The 23,867-nt window shown below is 35.9% G+C and overlaps 2 protein-coding genes across 9 annotated transcripts in view; one reads left to right on the forward strand and one right to left on the reverse strand.

Moving 5' to 3' along the window:
* HHIP (hedgehog interacting protein) overlaps positions 1-23,867 on the forward strand; it is a 77,013-nt gene that overhangs the window by 23,667 nt on the left and 29,479 nt on the right. The window lies entirely within an intron of this gene.
* ANAPC10 (anaphase promoting complex subunit 10) overlaps positions 1-23,867 on the reverse strand; it is a 160,863-nt gene that overhangs the window by 22,482 nt on the left and 114,514 nt on the right. For 5 of the 7 annotated variants that reach the window (XM_085222141.1, XM_085222140.1, XM_085222143.1 and 2 more), the window contains exon 6: positions 786-894. In XM_085222141.1, the coding sequence (XP_085078267.1) occupies positions 827-894 (68 nt within the window). In that variant the 3' untranslated portion in view covers positions 786-826. Of the gene's footprint in view, positions 1-785; positions 895-3,116; positions 3,196-22,456; positions 22,516-23,867 lie in introns of those variants that run through there. The other 2 variants (XM_085222139.1, XM_085222145.1) reach the window with 2 other exon arrangements.

Raw genomic sequence — 23,867 nt, forward strand, 5'->3', positions numbered from 1 at the left:
TTGAGTCAACAAAACATGATCATTTCTGTTGATTTTGGGTAGTATGTCTTAGATTTGAGGAGCTGAGAGGGGAAAGAAGATAATACTTTATCATTTTACATGCACATGTGTAGATTTTAATGTTCTGTGCTTCCTTGAGAGGAATCCCATGGTGCCAATTAACCTAACTTATTCCAAAACAATTTGCTGTTTGGAAAGAATAATTTTCATTGTGGGTGTTCCATGAAATTGTATGCCTTATACCCTGTTATTACTGAGATGTGTGTAGTGCAATTGTGAGTGCCAGTTTCTTTTCCATGCACTGTATAGACTATAGCTGTATCCCACACACAGTGCTAGATAATCCCTACTTTAATTTTGTTATGTGTACAAATCCTTTCTGAACATTTAGCGGTTTTAAAAATGTAAAAATCCATCATCTTCTGAAACTGCTTTTGTTAAAACCGAAAGCTGAATTTAGAAGTGATCAAAACCAATGAAAAACATGGTAATTATCTAATTAAAATGAAATTATTGCGTTTGCTGGAATATAACAGGCAGATCATGATATCCAACACAAAATGGCAAAGAAGGAATAAGGTTACGCAGAAAATTCCATGGTTTTTAGCCAACACAGTTTCAACCACATGTTTTTCTTTAATGGGAGGAGGCTTAACAGTCCACTAAGATTCCATGATTCATCATCCCTTTAAGCTCCTGGACACCCCAAATTCTGTAACGAGGTCTTAGAATACTTCAGTGAACACATAGTCCAGGGAGCACATAAAAGAACACAAAAACATTACCTGCTGTCCTTGGGAGTTTTGTACCTTCACGTCCATCATTGCTACATGAGTCCTTCTGGTGTTATATCCCATGTACCATGCCATACAGAAGACAGGTAATTTATTTGTCCTAAAAAAGATTCAGAATTGAAAAACACACACACTTTTATAGTTAATACAGACCTACTGCTGTGTCTACATGTACTTCCCCCAAATGCCACAGAACAATTTTCTTTTATAACTTCTTACACCCATTTTCTCACAAGCTCTTAAGTCCTATTCTTTAGACAGGATCAGCATGTTGAATTGAGGGAGGAATGCTTCCTCTGATGGATGACTGCTATATTATCCTGTTTTCCACCCATTTTATCCCATTTTATCACTGGTAAGCCAGTTAAAATTGGACAAAATGATCTGTCCCTAATTTAAGTTTGCATATAATTCTTGTTTTAAAAAACTGTCAGAACTTTTATTCCCATTACTGAGAAAAAACCCTCCAAAAGATGAAACCACTTAGTAGCTGACACTTGTTTTTGGTCATTGTCAGTGCATTCTCATATTGCTGGAATTTTAAAATAAATTATTCCATAAATCTCAATAAAGTAATATTTTCTCTTAGTTTTAGTTTGGAAAATGGAATATACAATCTGTGGGAGAGAGATCTGCAAAATACTTTCAACCACTTGTTTTCAATTTACAGCAGATATTTTTTAAAACCTTGATCTATCTCACTGGCATTGAATCTCAATCCCTACAGCTGAATTGCAACAACTTTAATTTATGTAATAATCATTACTTCTATGCTAACTGAATGCCCTGAGAAAATATGAAAAAGGGAGTAATTCACTAAAGACATTTGTATTTTGACATTCCTAAAAAATTTGTGAATTTCTACAAGTTAGACTCTCAATGACTGTAACAGCTCAAAAACAGCATACCAGAAGAACTAAGAGATTACTGGACCTTAGTCACATTGATAGTGAAGGAGAAGAGACTTTTTTTTTTTTTTAATATCAAACTACATAAGAGAAGCAGTACTTACTTAAACTAGTAGTACCCATATTATTTTTGGAATTGTGATCATCTTTCATGAGGAGTCATGTTAGAAGGAAGTTAGCACTTTTAAAGTAATAATTTCAAGTTCTTCTGTGAAGAAAATGAATGCCTTTCCTTTACAATTTGAATGCTTGATTGTGTATTATAAATGCAGATAGTATTGTACATATCATAGGAGCCTAGCAGAAGATGTAACTAAGCATTATTGAGTCTGTTTATCAAGTCATTGTTTAGGTATACTAATGAATGCAGCAAAATCTTGAATGCTTTAAGGTCTAGCCAAATAGAATTTCAGATGAAAAGAAAGGAAATGCAAAATGTTGGCATTACAGATAATTTCCTCCCCTATGGCTGTCTTGCAGGCTATAACAGGACAGTGACTTTTTGAGGGAAAGAGCAAGAAGCCAGTGGTGTCATTTAAAAAGCATGTGTGTGCCTGTGTAAATAAATCAGTAAGATAACAAGCCATACAAGTCTGCCCCTACAGTTGCTTGTAGGTCACTGAATCACTATAAAGCCCTACACATACAGTGCAGTTCCAAATGTTATTTCAGAAGTCTGAAGAAACAGACAAATCCAAAGGTAGCAAGTGTTAGGGAACAGCCTAGTAAAAACTAATGTCTGCCAGTTTTCACCCCCTCACCCTTCTCACTGGGGTAAATCAAATCCACAGCCAGTATCCTTGTTTCCCCAAAGGTCAGTGGGGCTTGGAAAGCCACAGATTAAAACAGCTAAGCCCCTTTATTTCCGAAAGTTAAAAAAAAAAAAAAAAAAAAAGCAATCAGTTAATTTAGCAGCAAATTAAGTTCTTGAAACAGAAACATTCATAAGTGTGGGTTTGCTACTAGTTTAATAAGCCAGTATTTTGCTACTTACAATATTTTGCATTTCCTATAGGGAGATAATCTATTTTTAAATTAAACAGATATTTTGATAATTTCACTTTGAAATAGTATGCTTAATACATGTTGCACAGTTGAAAGAAGAAAAGGGGAATAGTTAAATGTAAATCAAATAAGACTATTTTGTCTAAAAAGGTATACGTATTGTATCTGCATAAACATTTCAACTTCCAAGAACAAGTAGTCTAAGTGAAAAAGAAGCAAACAACTAAAGGAAATTGACTTAATTAGCTACTTACTAACTAGTAGCTTTTCAAATCCCTGTGTATGAATAGCTTTAAAAAATCCATGAAAGAAAGTGCTATTCTTCTATCAGTGCTACTGCTGTTAAAAGATAAAAACTTATCTTTTAGTAAGATTTGAGAATTCCTTTATTCAGTAGAACAAAAAGTACCTTTAACAATCAGCGAACAATTTAGGAGGTAAACTGGAATCCTTTGTCCTGAATTTGATTTCTTTGATTTTCTTAGATCCTATAATTCATCAAAATATTGATTACACATGTTTTCATACAAAATAAAGAGAACATTTGATTTACGATAGATTCACAATCTACTAGATATTTAATGAAGGGGAGGTTTTGGAGAGAAAAGGAAAAAACAGCGCCAAAGAGAAGCACCAGGTTTCAAATCAGTCACTAATTGTGTACTAATTGTTTAGCGAACATACATATACCAGTAAACAGTGATAAAATAAAGTGCAAAAGCTATTGCTTATCTAATAGTATCACTCTGTCTGCAGTGTTGAGAGAAGCTACTAAGGCTGGGCTGTACAAAACTTACACTTCTTCCATTATGTTTCCTCATTTTCTTTGTTAATTGTCCCGTTCATTTGCAAAAAGTAGAATAGTGCTTTCTTAACATTGTTCCCAACTAGACGGTTCTTCATTTGATCAGAAACTGGTAGGATTAGAGTCTGTGTTTACCACATTAAAGGTCCAAGTCTGTGATACTCTGTGTTTCAGTTCTAGCTGTTTGAAACTTTATCGTCTTAATTTTGAAACAGAACATACACTGTGTTGTTCTAATTGCACTGGCTTTTACAAAAGAACTTTGTACTGGATTCAGCCAAGTTAAAGGGTTTCCAAGATCATGGTCTTGGCTCCGGATAAATGGAGGCAATGAGCTAAACAAATTCCTGCTTTCTTGCTTCTTATAGTACTAGAAAAATGGAAAGAGTGGAATACTTTCACTGCTTTATAAAAGTGAAACAATTCTGGAAACTGCAAAAATTTAAGTTAACCGTGATTGCAAGGCACACCATTTCTGAAATTACTTTTAGGTTTCTTTGGAAATGTGAACCACAAATATAAAATTAATGAAGTAAACATTTCTCCCTTGGTAAAAGTTTAAGAGCAATCACATTTTGATTTAAAACAATAACAAAATTTAGCCTAGTACAGATAAATATTAGTGTTTGTGTAACACGTGATAGTAATAGTTGTCTCTCACTCTGCTGAATGAGAATACACATCTGTATTTGTTTCAACTTCTGTCACAGAGAATGCTTTTCTAATGAGTGAGATTTTAAAACTGGAGTTGAAATAAATGAGTAATGGAAAAAAAAATGGAATTCTAATCAGGAAAAACAATGTACATTCTTTCAAAGTCATGTTTATAAGTTCAGAGAAGCAGAGAATCTAGTTCAAAGACAAACCATGTTTCAGTCTGCTTTTTAAAATTACCATAGTAATTTTAATTAATAAATTAAAATTAAATAATTAATTTAATAGTTCATTAACGAGGTTTGTTTACAGTTGAATCTTAGCCTAACAACAACTGATTACTTGAGAGGATTGTTGGACACTGTAATATGCTTTCAGTTGTACTGTATCTCAATTTCTATTTATTACATATCATGATATCATTGATTTGTATTCAGGTTTACACAGGAAAAAATCATATAATGAACCAACTGCTTTTTCAATGGACTTAGGCTCTCAAACCGTGGAAGAATCAGTAATTTGTATGTGCTGATTTTAAATAATCACGGGATATTTAAACTGTAACCATTCACGCTGCACAAACCTGACTTTCAGCACCCAGAGTTAGGTGGGTAACTGACCTACTGATTAATGCACACAGAGCAAATTCTGAATTTACAAAACTACATGTGGTTTCAGTGACAATTAAGCCCTTTTGACTTTACGCACTCTTATAAGTGCTCTGAATAAACAAATATTTCATGGTGATTTTTTCATGTATATTGCAGGCACATATTTTTAAGCCTTCTCAGTATAATACTGGAATAAAGTGTAGACACCAAAGACAATCATTTATTATAAAAATTCTGGAACACCGAAAGGGAGAATCCAGTCTTGAAGCAGGCCTTCAGTAAAATATATGAGTTGTTCAGGAAGTTAATGTGGTTGAGCCACTAAATAAAAATGACTATAATATAATTAACTTCAACATCCTCCCATGGGATCCTACCATGAGGTAATAATATTACAGTACTTTTCAAAAAAGGAAGATTTTTATATTGAGGAAGTTAGAAATAGCCTGAAGGGGAAAGTTAGGAAATTAAAATCCATAGAAGCAGCATGGAAGTTGTTTAAAAGTACCTTATTAGGCTCAGAGAAAGTATGTATATACTGGAACAATTAGGAATCAAGAAGGTGAGAAATATAGCAAGGTACAAGGGAATGTTCAGGCCCCCTAAAAATAATAATCCTATAATAAAATGGAAATCCAACTCAAGCGACACTAATAGAATGGAATATAAATTCTGAACACCAGAGTAAGGGTTATATCCTGCCATTGTTTCACTGGCAAAGTAGGTAGGAGTTTCCCATAAACATTTATGGTAGAACAACATTCTGATGTTTGAGAGGAAATTTAAAGAACAAATGGAAAAAAATTAATAATTGTGATAGAAGAAGAACTTCCTTCACCTAGGTAATGATCTTTGGCAGAGGCTAGTTAATTAGACTAACAGTATAAAAGCAAAAGATACAGCTTGATTTCCTTGTATAAGAGAGACAAGGAAAGACACACCTTTTAGTATATGTTTAATATTTTCTGTTTCCCACCTGCAGTCTGTGAGAAAAAAAGAGAGAGAGAGAAAAAAGAAAAGTACTGGAAAGCACCAGAACAAACTACCCTAGAAAAAAGTGCTCTAAAGGAAATGAAAATTGGGATGGTTAAGATAACAAAGTTGTACCATTTATTTGCACAGAAAATACATGAAATATGTAGAGTTGGCCATAATAGGTCTCCGAAGATCATCTTGTAAACTACAGAGAAGTGAGAACCTAGAAAAAATCCTAGGTGAGAAAAATTAAGGGAATTGTAAATTTAGGTCAGAAAAGCAGCTCATGTGTTAATTTGCTGCCACAAACAGATTTCTGACAAATAATTAATAAGATAATGAAAAATAAAATAGTTGAGATTTTTAGAAGTTTTTATGCAGTGTTTCTGAGAAAAGTAGTCTGAAAGTTTGCTAGTCATAAAAGAAAAACCTGTTACAATTCAGAATGCACTCAGGGGAGGAAGCTCTATACCAGAAGATTTGGATAGACCTCCAGTATTGGTATACTGTCAAATTAGGTGAAAAACAGAAAAAACAGATAATAGGTATCTTGAAACTAATTTTAAAATGCATAATCTAAGAGTCTTTTTTTCTAGGAAAACATTTAGTACTTCTTAGTGTGCTTACTAATGACTGACGATTAACTAAGTGGCAGAATTTTTTTGTGATACAAGTGTAGAGTACTTTGTTAGGAAGTCTAGAGAAATGTTATAAACCCAGGTGATTAAATGGTACACTAAATTCAGTGTAATGTACCTCGGGAAGAATCTTTAAACACAGAGTTCTCAGCTAACTGTATCCTCTTTTGAAAAAATATATAAGAAGCATCACATGAAAACTGAGAGTAGCTACCAAATGGTAAAAAAACAGATATTAAGCAATAATTTAAAGAGAGTTTGAAGTACTCTGGAGAACAGCTATTGAAAAAATAAGATCTACTAGAAACAGGTAAAGAAGTACTGTCTTTTTATTCTCATTTTTTACTGATGAAAATTCAAACAAATTGAAATGTTACACATAAAAAGAATGACATTTGAGTAATATAATCACTTGCCTATAAAATGCTGCCGCTTTGATAATTTTGATTCAATGCTGCTTAATGAAGGATTAGCTTTTAGCTTTCCTACTACTGTTATTTACTATCCAATTGACAAAAAAAATTGCAGTGGCCATGTAGGCTTCACGCAGGTCATACGTCAATAAAACGGTGCAGGGAATTCCTAGCGCTGCTAAATGTCATAGTCTCTAGAGCTATCAAACATCTTTAATCTGTACTTCAGATTCCTTTTCCAGAAATATTCTAGTGGCAATGTTTCCTTCTTTCTTTTCTGTGGGGAATAAAACAGTCTCTTCTCAAAATCGTCTTTTATGAGAAACTGTATAAGCTGCAAAGCTAAGTGGCTTGAGAACTCATTTAGGCTATCAGACTCACCTCTAAAGTCTGCTCTGTATCAGGGTTTGATGCAATATTATGCATTTCCAAGGCTATCAACAGTGACAAAGGATTATCAATAAATACTTGTGGGGACAATTGTAAAATATTGGACACGATATACAATATGACAGATGAAATTCAGAGAAGCAGCTCCAAAGGCACATTTAAGACAATAGTACTTGCTCTTAAAGAGATACCATGTCCAAATGTGAGTAAGCAATTAAATATTGTTTGGTAAAAAAGACTCCTTCCTCTATACTGCTGATCAAGGAAGTCATTCAGGATATGCAAGCTACAGACTGTAATCCCTGCCGTGAATCTAGTGCAATTTTAAGGACACAGTTTGGTAAGCTCCTCAGTCCAAGACTAAAAATTCTAGTTAAAAAAAAAAAAAAAAAAAAAAAAGAACAGGTCCAGCACACCTTAGCTAAACTAAAACTGGACAGATTAGGTCTTTATGTGGGATATGTGAACTGATAGTGTAGACGATTATTTTGCATCAAGCAGTGTTGGGATTTTAGGTATTCATGTGTTGTCTATTCTGAGACTGCAGATGGCCATAAGAATTGGGGAAACAGTTGCAAACAACAGTCTTGCCAGAATCAGTAACTTTCTTTTTTTCTCATTAAACTTTTCCAACAATAACTACCACATAAATATTTTGCCAATAATTACAGACTGTCATTAGTAATGTGATTCTCTGCATTGGGTGCCACACTTAACTGTTCCCCTTGCTGAATGAGTTCCAAAAGGCTTCTTTTACTGGGCTGAACAAGCTCTGCGGTCATAGCATCCCTATGCAGCAGAGATGCTTCAGTCTCCAGCCACTTTGCACTGGTGTATCAATATCATTTTGCTGCTGGGCAGCCTAAAAAACCCTTTGCAATATTCTAGATGAAGTCAAATGAGTGCAGATTAATGGGAGGATCATGACTTGCGCTGCTGACTCTTATTACTTCTGTTACTGCTGTTGGTCTTCTCTTTTGCTGGCCACACTGCTTGCTCATATTCAGTTTGCTCAAAATCTCTTTCAAACAGTTATTGCAAATGTAGAAGTATTTGAAAAAAATGCAAATGCATTCTTTCTCTACATAACCAGAGGTAGTTCTTCTCCACTTCAATAAAGATAAGGTTTCTCTTTAAAACCTTAATCTAGGGCTTGCCTCCCCTGATATGTCTTTCTTATCCTCCTCTCCCACTTCTCACTGTAATCTCAACCACTTCTTTAATCACCGTGAGGTATACTGTTCCTTCGTATCAGACTATCTCCTCTCTCTCAAACATTTTTTCAAAAACTGATACTCAGATAAGATTTGCAAGTACATGGAGGTGCACAACACCTCAGAAATAGCAGATGCTGTTCCGCTGTTGACTGTACTGGCTGTAAACTGTACGCATGCATAGAAGGATGTGAAAGAAGCCTCACTGCTGAGTATTTTCACTGAAGAGTGTCTTCTAAGGGGTTGATTTTTAGAACTCTTAATCACTGCTGTAACCAAATACTTAAGACTTGAATATTTATTATATACATAAGGCATTAAATACTTACGGTTGATTTACGGCTTGGGTTAGGATGTTATTTTTGAATAAGCCATATAAAGAACCTTCAATCCTGTCCATTCAGACACTCAGTTTTTGGAGGCAGACTCCAAAATCATGAAATTGGCTTAAAAGCCATGTGCTTAAAAAATCCGCTTGGAAACAGGGGGAGTGGAAATTCACTGCCTTCATGCATTTTTGCTTAATTTATGTTCTCAAACTTTTTCTTGCAGTCACTAAGTCTAAAAGTTTCAAATTAAAATGCTGAAATCTAGTTTCAACAAAATGCTTGCACTTTGCAGGAATTGTAATATAATAGCAAGTATTGGTTACACTGTGTACTAAGATGGGCACACACATCTACGTAGCTGAAAATTCCAAAACATAATGAAATAATTGGTTGTAATTAACAAGAGAGTGGATTGCTAAGGTTCTGTGGCATGCCTTCAGATGTTTGAGTGCACATTCCTTCCATACGCTCAGCTCTGATGAAGTTCATGAGTCCTTCATGCAGTGAGACTGTGGGAGGAGAACATATGAGCAGAGAAACCTACTGGTTTTCTGGAAAATGTGTCGGGATTTTTTTAATTTTCTGAGAGAAAGGGCAATTTTCATACTATACTTGTTACATTTCATGTGTCCCTAGGAGATTTTCCTCTATCAGTTCCAAGAACAATTGCAAGGAAACATTTGTGACTTTATGAATTTTTAGAGAAACTGAATCTACAACTTTTTAAATATGTTTAAGCTGTTTTATTTTTATTCTTCGGCAGCTATACAAGTTGTGTATAGCCTGTCATTTTTTTTCAGTAGTTGTTCTTTTTTGCCTAAGGGAACATGATTTTCATAGCTCAGCAAGGCGCTTTTAATTCTTACTTACCTCATGTTTCTCAAAAACAAATTATTCAGGAGTTGGACTCCATGATCTTCGTGGGTACCTTCCACCTATGGATATTTCATGATTCTATAAGTACTTTAGCTATTTGTTTTCAGGAAATGTTCCATTCAGTTCTTGAGTATAGATTGTAATTGGATGAATTCCTCTCTCTCTTTTTTTTTTTTTTTTTTTTTTTTGAGTAGAGAAGCAGGGTGTGGTAGTACAATTATTTTTTTTTTTCTAGAAATAAAGATTTATTGGGAAATAATGAATTGAACTATCACACAATTCTGACACTAGTCATTTTTTTCTACTCTGAAATTGAATAACTGTCACATTTAGCTAATATTGTTCAAATGCATGTCACCGTGTGTAAACAATGACACCATTTAAAACAGATGCCCAAATCTTTCCAGAGAAAAAAAATAAAGAAAACAGCAATGATGAGTAATATTTTCTTAGATTTCAAGTTTATATTAAGTACTACCATGTCTTATCTGGAAACATTATCAGAGGAGTTAGGATTAAATTGATCCAAACCAACTGCGCAGTGCTTATTTCTAAAAGATAAACAGCACTGAAAGGTAAAGTTTGAGTTGATAATTTCATTTAAAATAAATTCAATCCGTATTTATTTGTCTAGATCAAAAGTATATTAAGGACATAGGAGCTGATAAGCCAGTCGTGATACAGATCAGAGTAGCACAGACGGTCTTGGGAAGGCAACGGGAGTCATGTCTCACCACCCTTTCTCCTCCTTCTTTGCTCCTCTCCTTGGCCTTCATCTGGGAAAGGACTCAGTGGGCAAGATATAGAAAAAGCAAGACTGTGCATTCCACAAATGAAACAAGACTAGTTTTATGTGAAATATAACTTTGCCACCATCTACATATGGTATTAGCATATACTACTGCATGGAATTGCAGTAATACTGTGGTACTGACCTAACTCCTGTCACTAATAGAGAGCAATGGTGAAATGAACTTACCACTTTAAAAACTGTGGAAAACTTAAGAATGAGAAGAGAATTAAATAAATAGTATGAAAGGCAGTGGCTGGCCATTGCATATGCACAAATTACATTAAATAGATAGTATTCTAACTAAGGTAAATATAAGGCTAAGATTTGCAGTTGTGAGTTAGTGTTTGTGGTCAGCTTGAGACTATTCAGGAAATACTGATCGCTCTTTCTATGATTCCTAAGCACTATTTAGCTGTTTAGAATTAAACCCTTAAACCAAAGAGTCATTTTTATAAATGTCCTTTAATGCTTAACATCTCAATGCAAAAGCAACAGAACATGAGTCCGTGGCTATTCTGAAACACTTTTTATAGTCTACGTGATTATAAGGCTTTGTAGGTCAAATAGACCTTTTGTAGGATAAATAGACATACGTCATATAGAAGGCAATGATGTTCCCTGTGTAAAACAAATATGGCACTTATTTCTTTTTAAAGAGAACATAACTGAAAAGCATTCTTTTTTTTTATTTTTTTTCACATGTGAGCACTCAGACTCTATCAAAACAGAACTGAAACTGTGGTTGTTACAAGTGATTACATTTTTGACAAATTGTGACTGCTGTGCTCCTATCATTCCTGGTGTGGTATTATTATTTTTGTTTTTTCAAACAACTTACAAAGATGGCCTGACTTCAGAAAAAAAATTCCTAATGGAATCCATTCTGCCCAGAAGGTGTTCTTTTTAACAAATGGGAAACATCACTAAATTTAACTCCAAGTTTGAGCAATGGAAAGCAACATAAATGATGTCAGACATTACAAATATTATTTGTACTTGCTAGTTTACTTCAAGGGAAATTATGAGAATGACATCATAATGATGACTAATTTTTATTAGTGTTTTCTCTCAGAAACTGTGGACTTACAGTTATATATATATTTAAAAAACAAAACAAACAAGAAACCCAGCTTTTAAAATACTGTACCTGTTACTCTTTTCTAACACTTCAAGATTTTCTTATTTGTAAAAGATATTAATATTTTAAAATCCCATTGATGCTCTCAGCTATTATTCTAGTCATTTGAATTTCTTTCTTTTTTTTTTTTTGATCCAGAAGAAAAGAATTTGTGTTATTTAATGCTCATAAAAGATAGGAAATGACCACATCTTTGTCTAAATTAATTGCTGCTTAGGTTGGCCCATGAACCTATAAACTCTGCTGACACAGTTGTAGCCAAATTTTTCGACAACAATCTCTTACTATGGAAATGAATTATGCTGACGAAGGGGTGATGACCAGCCTAGGAATAGTGATCTGTTTCTTCAGTCAGCAAAGGCAAATCACAGGATGCCAGAGCTTTAGAGACACACAAAATCCACAAAACCAGTATAAGTCTATTTTCCAGCAAGAATGCAGAAAGAAAATAGAATGCAGAACTGCAAAGACTACTGAGTTATTTTGCTGAGGATCACTTGGCAACAAATACTTTATCAGCTCTAGCTCCAAAGGGCTGTTTAGGTATTTTACATGATCTTCAAAGCTGGAGACAGCAGTAGTCAGGGAGACCCAGTAGAACGTTATCTGCCACAGCAATGTAAGGAACACCATTTTCCTAGCCCAAATGAAGGGCATCCCTACAGAAATATTATCAGAGTCATCAATGGTCATCAGTACATAATGATTCAAGTCATTAGGGACTCCATAAAGACAGTCTAGTGGGCAGCTCAGTAACACAAAGGCCATCTCCTGTGAAGAATTCTCCTCCCTGATTTTATGAACTTCCCACCATCTGAAATGCATTCTTGAGTACTTTACAAAGGACAAGATTGGGCCATAATACCAGGTAGGGACAAATCTCGATGACAGTATCTGTCTTCATTCCATGACCTTATTAGTATACCAAACACGAATGTCCCATTCAGCAATGTATTTATATCTGACCTCTGAGGAAATGGTTTATCAAAGTGCTTATGACTGAGCATGTTAATAGGGGTTGCATATACTGGGACCTTTGTGTATCTAAGAAAACTTGTTTTCACGGGAAATAATATTTACGATGTCTAAGGTTGAGCATACGACTGCGATGGCTGAGATCAAACACAACTGGTTTAGCAGCGGTTGTAATTTAAGAAATTGTTCCCTCTCAGTGTTCTCTTTTGCCTTAACTTGGCTGAGTGGTTGTGTAGCTCCTGCAACTTCATTTCAGAGCAAAGTGAGTAAAGCTCAGCAAATAACTAAGGGGTGGTACCTCTACACAGCGCTACAAATTTCTGCCCCCACGGAACCCAGCAACAAGTTTGGTAAATTATATGCATTTGAGCTCAAAGACATCCTGAAACAAGAGATAGCGTCAATGGCATAATTCATCACAATACTGAAAGTCAGTCAGTTCTGAGACTGATTTGCAGAGCTCTTCTAAAGAGTTACCACTGTGTAAGGAATGTGTGCAACAGAGAATGCTGCCCTAATGAACTCCATTGGCAAATGATTCTCAGGATAAAAATGAATAAATTATCTGTAATAGATGATAAACAGCTAATCATTACATCACACATATCACATCAATTAATATAGATATGTTTTTTAAACCTTTTATATTAGAGCATTCTATTTTATCAAGGATTCAAAGGGATTAGACTTTAATTTGTTACTTTAGTATACTATACCTTTAAATTGTTGATGTATAAGTTGTATAAATAGAAACACTATAAATCTCTTTTAAAAATGTACTATAATTTTTTTGTGTATGACCTTTAAGTAACAGCAGTCTGTTGCATAACTCTGCAGGGGAAGTCACATGGTGGAAACCTCATATTTCCTTAAATTTATGGTTGTTTCTTGGTGGTCTAAAAGTCTTTTTTTTTTTTTTCCTTAAGTTCCTTTTCAAAGTTGTAATCTTAGTAAATTGTTTAATGTTTGGTCTAATGCGGGTCAATGTAAGTTCTTATTTAGATTTATAATAGGAAATATATAACGTCAGATACCAATGAAGCCTGGCTAATAAAGTCAGGGATACCAGTGTTATGTTTCATTATAATGATGTGAAGATAATGCCTTTAGCTGCATAACCACAACATTAGCTACAGACCATAAAGAAATCTTTATGAAATCACAGGGTCAGATTGATTAAGAGAAAAATCTCAATTTTGTCCAGTCATTTTTCCCTCTCAATCAGAAGCATTTTTTTATCATTAAAATCCCTCATCACCATTGTGTCAGATCTCATTTACTGACATCAAAAGACACATAAACTCTAAAGAATCAGCTGCCACAGAGTATCCAGCACTAGAAAAAAAGCCTGCGGAGTTCATGCGCTTGCCTAAAAACTTGCTGAGTTTGGGCCTTATGAAACAAAATTTTATATTAAGGTAATTATCATTTCCATTAGATAGAGGAAATTTTACTCTTTTCTACTCCAAAGGAGACTGAACAGTGTTATCAGCCTCAACAGAAAAAGTCTGCTTCAATTTCAAATATGCAAGTGAACATAAGTCCTGTGAACAAGAGGAAGAAATTATTAGTGGTTTTCCGCCTCCACCAAAATCCTCAGGAAAACAGGAATTTACAGCGCTTGGCAGAATAAAAATTAAACCCCACTCAGAAATGTAAATATTTAAAATACATACTACAACCATAATTTAATGGGTTATTTAAAAACACCAGCACATGCATGAAATGCATATCTTTCAAAGCCCGTTCTCCCCAACATTGGAAATGAATGTCCTAGGCATACGAATGTTAACGTATTCTATTCTGCAATAAAATAAGTACTTTTGGGTAGTTCTAAGACAGTTTACTTCAGTTTTACAATGTGCAAATCAAGCACGTGTTTTTATCTGTTTGGGTAGTCCCCTTACGGGACTACAAGAAAGACACTCGTTTTACAAGAATTTAGAATATAGGGACAAGCAGCTCTGTGTTCACCTAAATGCTGGATGCAAGTGTATGTTTATATATGTGTGTACTGAGTGTGTGTATAAGCATAAACAACTTGGAAAAGTCAAGCCTTGCACAGGCATAAGTTCTCACCTGAGAGGCAGATATGCACATGTTCCACAGTAGATGCAAATGAAAGCAATGCTTTGTGTACAGCCTAGCAAAGTTTGAACTAATACAACACAATTCTATAATGAAGCTTCAGCTTCAGAGGTACTAATGATACATTTCTGAAGAACAAGGAATGGATTTACAAATGAGCTTGTATTCACAGCTGGTAGGCACTGAAGTCAGCCCCACTCATCTGCTTGAACTTGCAGCTGTTGACAGACTCTGCAATGGGCTGCTGTTCATGCCTCTAGTCTGCTTGCTTCTTTAGGTGGCCTGTGCCAACCTGACCATAATCATCAAAGATACGCAATGGTACATCATTACTATATTAGCACCATTTTATTTTATAAACTTTGATCATTTTGTCTAAAGATCTTAAGTGCTGCACAGGGCCAGTACATATTGAGAATTGATGGAAAATAAAAGATTCAAACTGGCCAATTAAGTTTTCCTTCTTTTTTTTGCATTGTGCCTTCTTCATAAGCACTAAAACAATTAATACATCTTAGATGAATGTCTACAGCAGTGTTCATCAGTGATAAGAATAATCCTGTTCAGGTATGTCAAAAATCTGATGAAAAACAAATGAAGACCAAGGATACAGTAACAGTTTGCTGTCATCGTATGAGCATGGCTCAGTTAAGGAACAGGTAATCTGTATAATATGTGCCTTTGAGTCTGGAACAGGGTTAATCCAGGATCTTGACAGACATGAAAGACATGAAAACCTTTTATCTTCTCAACAATGTTCTTTAAAAAGAGCATTTAGAGGCTGGACTTAGAGAAAGGATGATATTGCTACAGGCCAGCCAGGAGAAGAAGTCGAATGTGCACCAAAAAGAGTCTGGAACTTTGTCCTGTCCATGCACAACATTCATTAGCCACACAAATAACTGAAAAATCAGCATTGCTGGGACTTTCACAAGTAGATGAGGGTGTCAAGGGAGAGGCAAAAATCCATTCCGCAGGCAGCGAGTCTCAGGAACCTCAGAATGCTGGCAATGGCTTCATTAGAAACCAGAGTGCTTTCCTATGCCAAGAACAGACACTAAAATCTCAGACAGTTAATGCAAGTACAGGATAGAGAGGAGTGAGAATATTCTGAGATTTTGAAAACATACTCTCACCAAGTGTGAACTGAAAGGTTCTCAGGATGGGCCAAATGAAATATTCCATTTCAGTGTTGACATTCTTTTAAGTAAAACTAATTTCTAAACTGAAAACAACCCAACAAAATAATCCAAATTCCCAATTTTACAAATATCAGAACTGAATGTTTCAGCAATTTCAAAACTACTTTATTTTTTCCCTCTAATATATAATGTGTCACAAGCAAATCTCCCTTTCTATCAGGGAACAGCGTGGCTTAAACAAACCAGCATTTTCAAATACAGCTCTTGCTCAGAAGGCTCCTGGGCACTTATAATGAAAACATTTTTTGTGATAATTTACTGTTTGTCTTAGGACAACTGAATTCTGAAGTTCTATGTCTGCATCAGCTATTGACGCACACAGACATATTCCTCTAATTATTCCATATGCATGCAATGCCTCACCCTACTTCATTTTTATAACTGTGCATGCTTAACGCATTCCTTTTCTGCAATGTCCAAAACTATCTTCGCATTCTCAACAAGAAACATATTTCTCATTCACACATCTTGGGCCAAACCCAGATGGTATTAGTTTCCTACAAGGGTATTTCCTGTATGTCTGAATTGTCAACACGGCTGTGGATTGCCATCATTCTCCTCTCATGTACAGATTTTAGTCATGAAGAGCAAACCGTATATCCTCCACCACCCTGGTTTTTCCATTTGGCACATTTCACAAAAATATTCATGTCTAGCTTCAAATTATTAATATTTTTTCACAACGTTAGTTGAGAGGTACAGACAAGATCTATATGAGTGATTCACAAAATTACTTGATTATTTTAGCTTCCTCTGGTGCTCACAAAATGTTAGTGAAAAGATCTGGATTGCTCTGGATTTATTTACTCCTTGTTTTCATGTAGCTGGCAAATTACACGTATTTCTAAGACTTAATGAAAGAACTCAAATTATTTGATTATTTGAGTCAGTATTTAAAACCGAACTTGTTGCTCAACAGCAACAATTCAGGCATGACAGATAACCTTTCTGCCCTCTGCCTGGAAGTAAGGCTCCTGAAGTACTGCTAGGCCAGTGGGTTTGGCAAAATACCAATGAGAAATATGCTCAGACAGTACCAAAGAAATCAAACACTTTTTTCCTTGCAGCTCCATTCAGAGCTTTTTCAGAAATACAAAGGTGCTTTCACTGAAGTAACTTTTTGACCCAGGTATAAAACATGATGTACATGCAGAGTTTGTTTGAAAAAAGATGCAGTAATAGCATTTTTTTGTTTGGTTTGCTTTTCGTCTGGCTTTCTATTGAGAAGTCCTTAAATGTCCAACAGTTTGATTTCAGGCAACAAATATTCCTAAAATGTACTTCCATGTGGAAGCTTAAAACTCAGTTGCAGATGCTGGACTTCTGAATTTCTTCTCTATTTGCATTTGTGCCAGTAACATAACATTGTTCACTGTTTGAAACAATGGAATGAACAACGAACACAGGTATAAACAATGTAATAAGAAGTAAACAGACAAAACATAGTTCTCTAGTCTTCATACGTACAGTAGATCTGTTGTATGTCTTACTGTAAAACGTTGAAGAATACTTGCAGAGTTTCTAAGAACACAAATTCTGATTTTTCACATTATGTTTAGCGTAATCATCTACTCAGAAAACCAGTCACATATGCAACCAGCATTTGCTCTGAAGATACGACACATCATTACCAAAACTATGCTGAATGCTCATGCTAAATATAGGCTGAAATGTGCTTCTTTGCGCATCCAGATTTCAGCAGTCCAAAAGTCCTTCAGATGTTAGGGAACAGAATAGCATTTGGTTTGTCTATATAACTTCCACGGACATTCGTTGCCAACTAAAGCGATGTGTTCCCATTTTTTGTACCAACAGAAAAGCCTCATACTACTGGTGTCTCTGCCTTAAGAGAACCCCAGACAAAAGGGTAGCTGTATGATAAGCAAAAATTACATTTAACCTTTCATATGCTTTTGTCTCTGGGCCAGGCTTTTAAAGCACCTAAATTTTTCTCTTCCAAGTCTGTCACATTTCCCTATTACAAAACCTTCACATCACTTTATTTTTCAGTTTCTAAAAATAAGAAGGTCAAGGCATTTTAAAATGTCATGCAGAAAATACATGGGTCACTCTGAAAGTAATGCTGCCTGTTTATTTCTGTGGAAACTGCAACAGACACAAGGAAGACAGCAACACACTGTTTGACACAGCAAATTTGCAGTGACGAAGCACTATTTTTAGCATAGCCGCTACCATGAGCTATGCATTTTTGCCACCAGTGAACAAGAGCCTGCGTGCTGCTGCACTTGTAAACGTCCGCACCAGCGGAGGTGACCCACTGTCACTGTCACCACTGCTGAAGTGCACCACCCCCTGTGCACCTGCTGCCTCACTGTGCTCACGTCCACTGTCTGGTCTCCAGAAATGTTCAACAAGTATCAGTAATGCCAGTGGGCGCCATTTTATCCACATGGAGGAATTCGGAGACACACCTTTGCTACGTACCCACTTCCATGTCAGACACATTTTGTCAGAGTGCCCCTCTGCTGCCATCTGTCACGCAGCAACAACGTGGAACGGAATATTGGCGGCACGGGTCAACCTCTGCTGCCATACCATCAACAGCCATCTCTGACATTGTGGCAGACATAATAAAATGGGAGGCATTACTTCCAGAGCAGCCCTCGTACTTGAATACAGAAACTATATACAGCAGTTATTTTTCAGAGGCGCTGCCATTTCATGATACAAATATATCTATTATTTCCTTTAGTGCATTGAGTGTTAATGGGAGTACTTAACTAATATCACTAAGACTAAGCATCCTATTTTAAGCATGATCCTTAATTAAGTAACCTTAATAATAATTCCTCTTAGTGAGCAAAACCAGATCTATCAATTTATTTTCAGTACTTTTGTGGCTTCACAGGAAACAACATTGGTAGAAGATTCAGAGTTCACCTTTAAAATTAATTTCAGAATTCACTCATTTACATTGGTGTGAAGGTCCAACCTCTACTGCCAAACCACCAAGATAATAAAATGGGAGACACAATTTTGGAGCAGCTCTAGCAATTTCATCATTTTTTTAATGTAGTTTCAGAGCGTAAAGGCAGAAATCTACTAAAGAGATAACCTTTAATCAAGAATACCTTTATATTTCACAGTGATAATTAATATCAGAGTGATAAGTCAGAGATATCACTCTTCTTTTAAATCAGCTCATAAGGACCAGTTGTTAATTTGAGGTCATGTTACAAATATGAGTGATTGCTGTAGTAATGCTTTGTGGAAAAAACACAATGGGGTGGATGAAAAGAAGTGCTTCTAGTCCTGTGTTACAGTCTAGCAATAGGTGCATTCCTCAAGATGTGCTTTTTTTCCCCTCCTTTTCTCTTTTTTTCTTTGGCGAGATGCAGACTGCTAACAACTTACTTATGTCAATCTCTAAGCAAGTTTTAATACCCATTAGCATACATGCAACAGCAAAGATATTTGCAGCTTTTCAATACAGAATCATAGAATCACCAAGGCTGGAAAAGATATCTAAGATCATACAGTCCGACTGCAAATATGGGTGTGGTTTGATGCTTTCTACTGCTGACCCACAGTATTTAAATACATATCTCATGTGAGTGCAACATTCCCCTTGCAATTTAAAAAAGTACAGTTCACTACCAAGAGCCAAGGGAGAAAAGCAGAACTGTCTGCAACACAGAGTAATGCCATCAGGGCATCTTTCCATTTGCATCTCTCTTTTTTGCAACTAGTTATTTTTAATGCCTACAATTAGACAGATCAACATTTCTGGTTTTAATTTAATGCAGAGGGTATGATAATTACTGTTATTCTGTTCTGAATTATATCCCTAAATTTCCATATAAAGTGGTCTCGGTAAAACAGCATGAATTTGTTTTCAATTATCAGAGTATAGAATTTGTTGTAGGTTGGTTCATTTTACATAAGCACTGTCAATTTTGCTATGTGTCACCATACATCCTTTATCTCTCCCTGAGCACAAGAAGTCTTGCAACTTATGTTGAAGTGCTGCAGGCTTTTTTGTGGATACTCTCTAGGCTTACTTTAGCAACCCAGGGTGTTCTTCACACCACACAAAGATTTTACTTCATGGCATTTATCTATCTTCTTTAGCAAGGATAAAAGCAGCATTGATTTGCTGAAATATCATGCCATCTAAAAGCCTCTTATCTCTTGAATTATAATTTTTAAGGTTTTTTGACAATTCTCTGTCATTAGATCCTGTGTTTTAACCAAAAAGAAAGCTTTTATGAAATACGCTACTGAAAAATAAAGATATCTTGTAGATACATAGTCAAGACATGAGAACATGAGAAAACTCAAATAGCAGTCTAAGAGGATCTTGGTCAAGTAAGAGTGGTGGTAGAATAGTAAATCACTAAGATTAAGTTGTGTTTCTCACGTCCAGGGAAAAATGTTTGATGGTATTAAAAATAGGGCCTAAGTGAAAAAAAAATAAAATGATAACATCACTCTTGATTGAAAGAGGAAGTCACAGCTTTGGTGAACGAAAGAGAGATTATTCATCTCTTGCCATTGTGTCATATATTCGTGAAAGTTAATGTAATGTAGTCTGTTCTCTGAGCCCATTTGATTGAACTACCCACTGAAAATGAGTGGTAAAACTGCCTTTACCAACAGAAGTGACATGAAAGGTGGGTAAAACCTAGAAGTAACAGAAAGAAGGAGAAAAAACACAAAAGTCATCAAGTCTGTTCTCTCCGCTAGTGACAGATTTTCATGGTCAGTAAATTTCTTAACACTTACCACACTCTTGTCCACTTGAAGGGAGCTTTATCACTTTCCTAGAAGGCTGGTTCTATAACAGAACAGGCCTCGAACCAATGAAGCTAAAAAGCTGACAAGAGGAAGAATACTGAAGAAGAAAAGTATAGCACATGAGACTTGCAAAATAAATAAATAAATTATGGTCAGAAAATGGAGGAATGCCACGGAAATCAGAAGTGTTCTTACTTTTTACCTTCCCTTAGTGGCCTCCAATGGTGAACCACTCACTGATTTGCTGGTGGAATGTAAAGCTTCCTTGAAAATAAATCCAGCTGGGGACATAGGTGGAATCACCACCTGTGTTCCCAGAGGATGAATGCTGCTTACAGCTCAAGAGGCCTCTGTGGTGCAGGAAAGTGTGTAATTCACACCTTCTTGAGCCAGCCTTACTGAATGCAATAATCATCTGGTCTTTATTTGAATCTCCCTCTTCCGGGACTGATTTCCACTGTCTTCTGTTATTCCAATTCTCCTAAAGTAGTACAGTACATAAAGTTTCCCAGTCCAGATGCAGACCTCACATGGGCGCACGGCCACCTCCTTGCAAGCACACTCACAGTCATATGTCACTCTGCCCAAAACCTCTCAATTATTGGCTGGCTTTTGGCAGCTTTTAGCTGCTTCTAACCAACAATTGAGAAAGCTGTCAAAGCAGGATTCTTGTCTTCCTAGAAGACTGTGAAGGAGGCAAGCTGTGGGTTTGTGTTGGGATAGTATCTGCATTTACATGTTTTGTATATTCTTTGGGAGGATGGGAAAAAAGAATTGTGTTATCAGGGGATGGGGATTTTCATTTGGATTAAATTAAAGACTTGCCCAGCAGTAAAACAAAATCTGGAGTTGAGGAATTAAAAAAATAAGCACAGAGGACTAAAACTAGAAGTGAAAGGTCCTGCATTTAGTGGCTGGTTTCTTCAAAGGACTGTGGAGGTAAGAAAAAGAAAAAACAATCAAGGTTGTGCCAAAATTTTGTTACTGCTGCCACAGAATTAAGAAGAAAATAGGAATTAAGTTCTAAGTTCCAGTGCTACCTTTAGATCTTAAGCCATTTTTACTTACTTTCGTTCAAGTCGTGGCCACTCCAGAGTTCTTCTTTTGCTGAAAAAAAAATCCTGCATAATGTATAAGTATGCATAATTCCTGTAAATAGGTACTTTTCCACACTTTCAGAAAAGCCTCACTCAAAATCCATGCAGAACTGTTCTTACATATTATTATCTTACTTTTTTTAGATAGGTCTTATTTTCAGACCTGCTGAGCACTAAAGAAGTGGGACTTCAGTATTTTATTGGAGAGTTCAATTTTCCTTTGGAAAAAAAAAAAAGAGCATTTTATTGTCACTGCAGACAAATGAAGCATTTTTTATGAAAGGAGCACTTTGGCCATCAGTGTTTTTCAGCCAAATCCTGCCCTGAGCGTAACTGAACAAAAAACAGCTCTAACTTCAGTAGGATTTGTGCTTAAGTAAGAGTATTGCCCTGCAGATACTTTTCCTGTTTAAATATAAATGTAAATTTTTGGTTAATTCAGTAAAAAAAAACATAGAAATATATACATATCTATATGTACATAAACTTTCGATAACTGCAAAGCCCATTATAAATGAGTGGGGGGAAAAAAAACACCTTTGCAGCACAACAGGAAAAAGGAAATGCTTTGGAGATAGGGTCCAGCATATATACTATACTCAACCATTACATCAGTGTAATTATTTTTCCCTAAGGTAAATGTCTTATGTTACAAATTCTTCCCTTGCCAGAGGCCTCAGGCCCCACAGATGTTCAGATAGCAAAGCACTCAAGTTTTCAACACCCAAGAGGTCTATGGGAGCTCCATTTCTATGCCATACCTACAGCTCAATCAGTTTCTGCTCTTCTCCTTGTCCCCTTTCACCTGTCAGAAGGAACTCCTCCTTGTGCTTCTTAAAAGAGTTGATACAGCTGTGGAAAACAAAGAAGGTGTGCCCTTGCAGCAGACAGAAGACCTTTTCCTGGTTTTTACTTCTGCTGTAGTCAAATTTCCATCCTGTGTTGGAGCCAAATTTCCAAAACATGTCATTTAAGCAAACACTTGCCTCTGAGAAAAATACTTAACATTGATCTTCTGCCCTACAGTAAGATCCAGTCAAGGAAGGTTCAAATAAGCAGAGATTCTGTCAGGATCTCCTAATCAGAAATTTCTATTTGAGGAGCTCATACGGTACTGTCTGATAAGATGTTCACTAACCTCTTCCCAAAGCCCTTAATAAATAAAACTCCTTAATATCAAATATATGGTAATGCATACAAGTTATGGTATTTTTTACATAGGAAATAAAGTAAGGTAAAAGCAGTCAAGTTACCACGTATTTGTTTTGTAATAGTAAATGACAACAAATGATATAAAGACATTACAGTTGATATTTTACATCACAAATGATAGTGATCACAACTATAATAAATACATTTTAACCACTTTTAAAAAAGCACTACAAATCTTTTTTTTTTTTTTTAAGTTGCTACTCATAGCCAAAATAAAAGTGGGATTGTCCAAATGAAAAAGCTCTTAAGTATAAATACCAGCAATATAAATGATTGAGTGAAACTTCTGAAATCAGTTTTAAAGGAGAACTCTGAATCCTCTACCAATGTTGTTTCCTGTGAAGCCACAGAAGTACTGAAAATAAATTGATTGATCTGGTTTTGCTCACTAAAAGGAATTACTATTAAAGTTACTTAATTAAGGATCATGCTTAAAATAGGATTCGCTTTAAATGAACTGCTTAGTCTTAGTGATATTAGTTAAGTACTCCCATTAACACTCAATGCACTAAAGGAAATAATAGATATATTTGTATCATGAAATGGCAGCGCCTCTGAAAAATAACTGCTGTATATAGTTTCTGTATTCAAGTACGAGGGCTGCTCTGGAAGTAATGCCTCCCATTTTATTATGTCTGCCACAATGTCAGAGATGGCTGTTGATGGTATGGCAGCAGAGGTTGACCCGTGCCGCCAATATTCCATTCCACGTTGTTGCTGCGTGACAGATGGCAGCAGAGGGGCACTCTGACAAAATGTGTCTGACATGGAAGTGGGTACGTAGCAAAGGTGTGTCACCGAATTCCTCCATGTGGATAAAATGGCGCCCACTGGCATCACTGATACTTGTTGAACATTTCTGGAGACCAGACAGTGGACGTGAGCACAGTGAGGCAGCAGGTGCACAGGGGGTGGTGCACTTCAGCAGTGGTGACAGTGACAGTGGGTCACCTCCGCTGGTGCGGACGTTTACAAGTGCAGCAGCACGCAGG

This window comes from Meleagris gallopavo, chromosome 4 (assembly GCF_905368555.1).
Source record: "Meleagris gallopavo chromosome 4, MGAL_WU_HG_1.1, whole genome shotgun sequence".
In the NCBI taxonomy this organism is placed as follows: domain Eukaryota; kingdom Metazoa; phylum Chordata; class Aves; order Galliformes; family Phasianidae; genus Meleagris; species Meleagris gallopavo.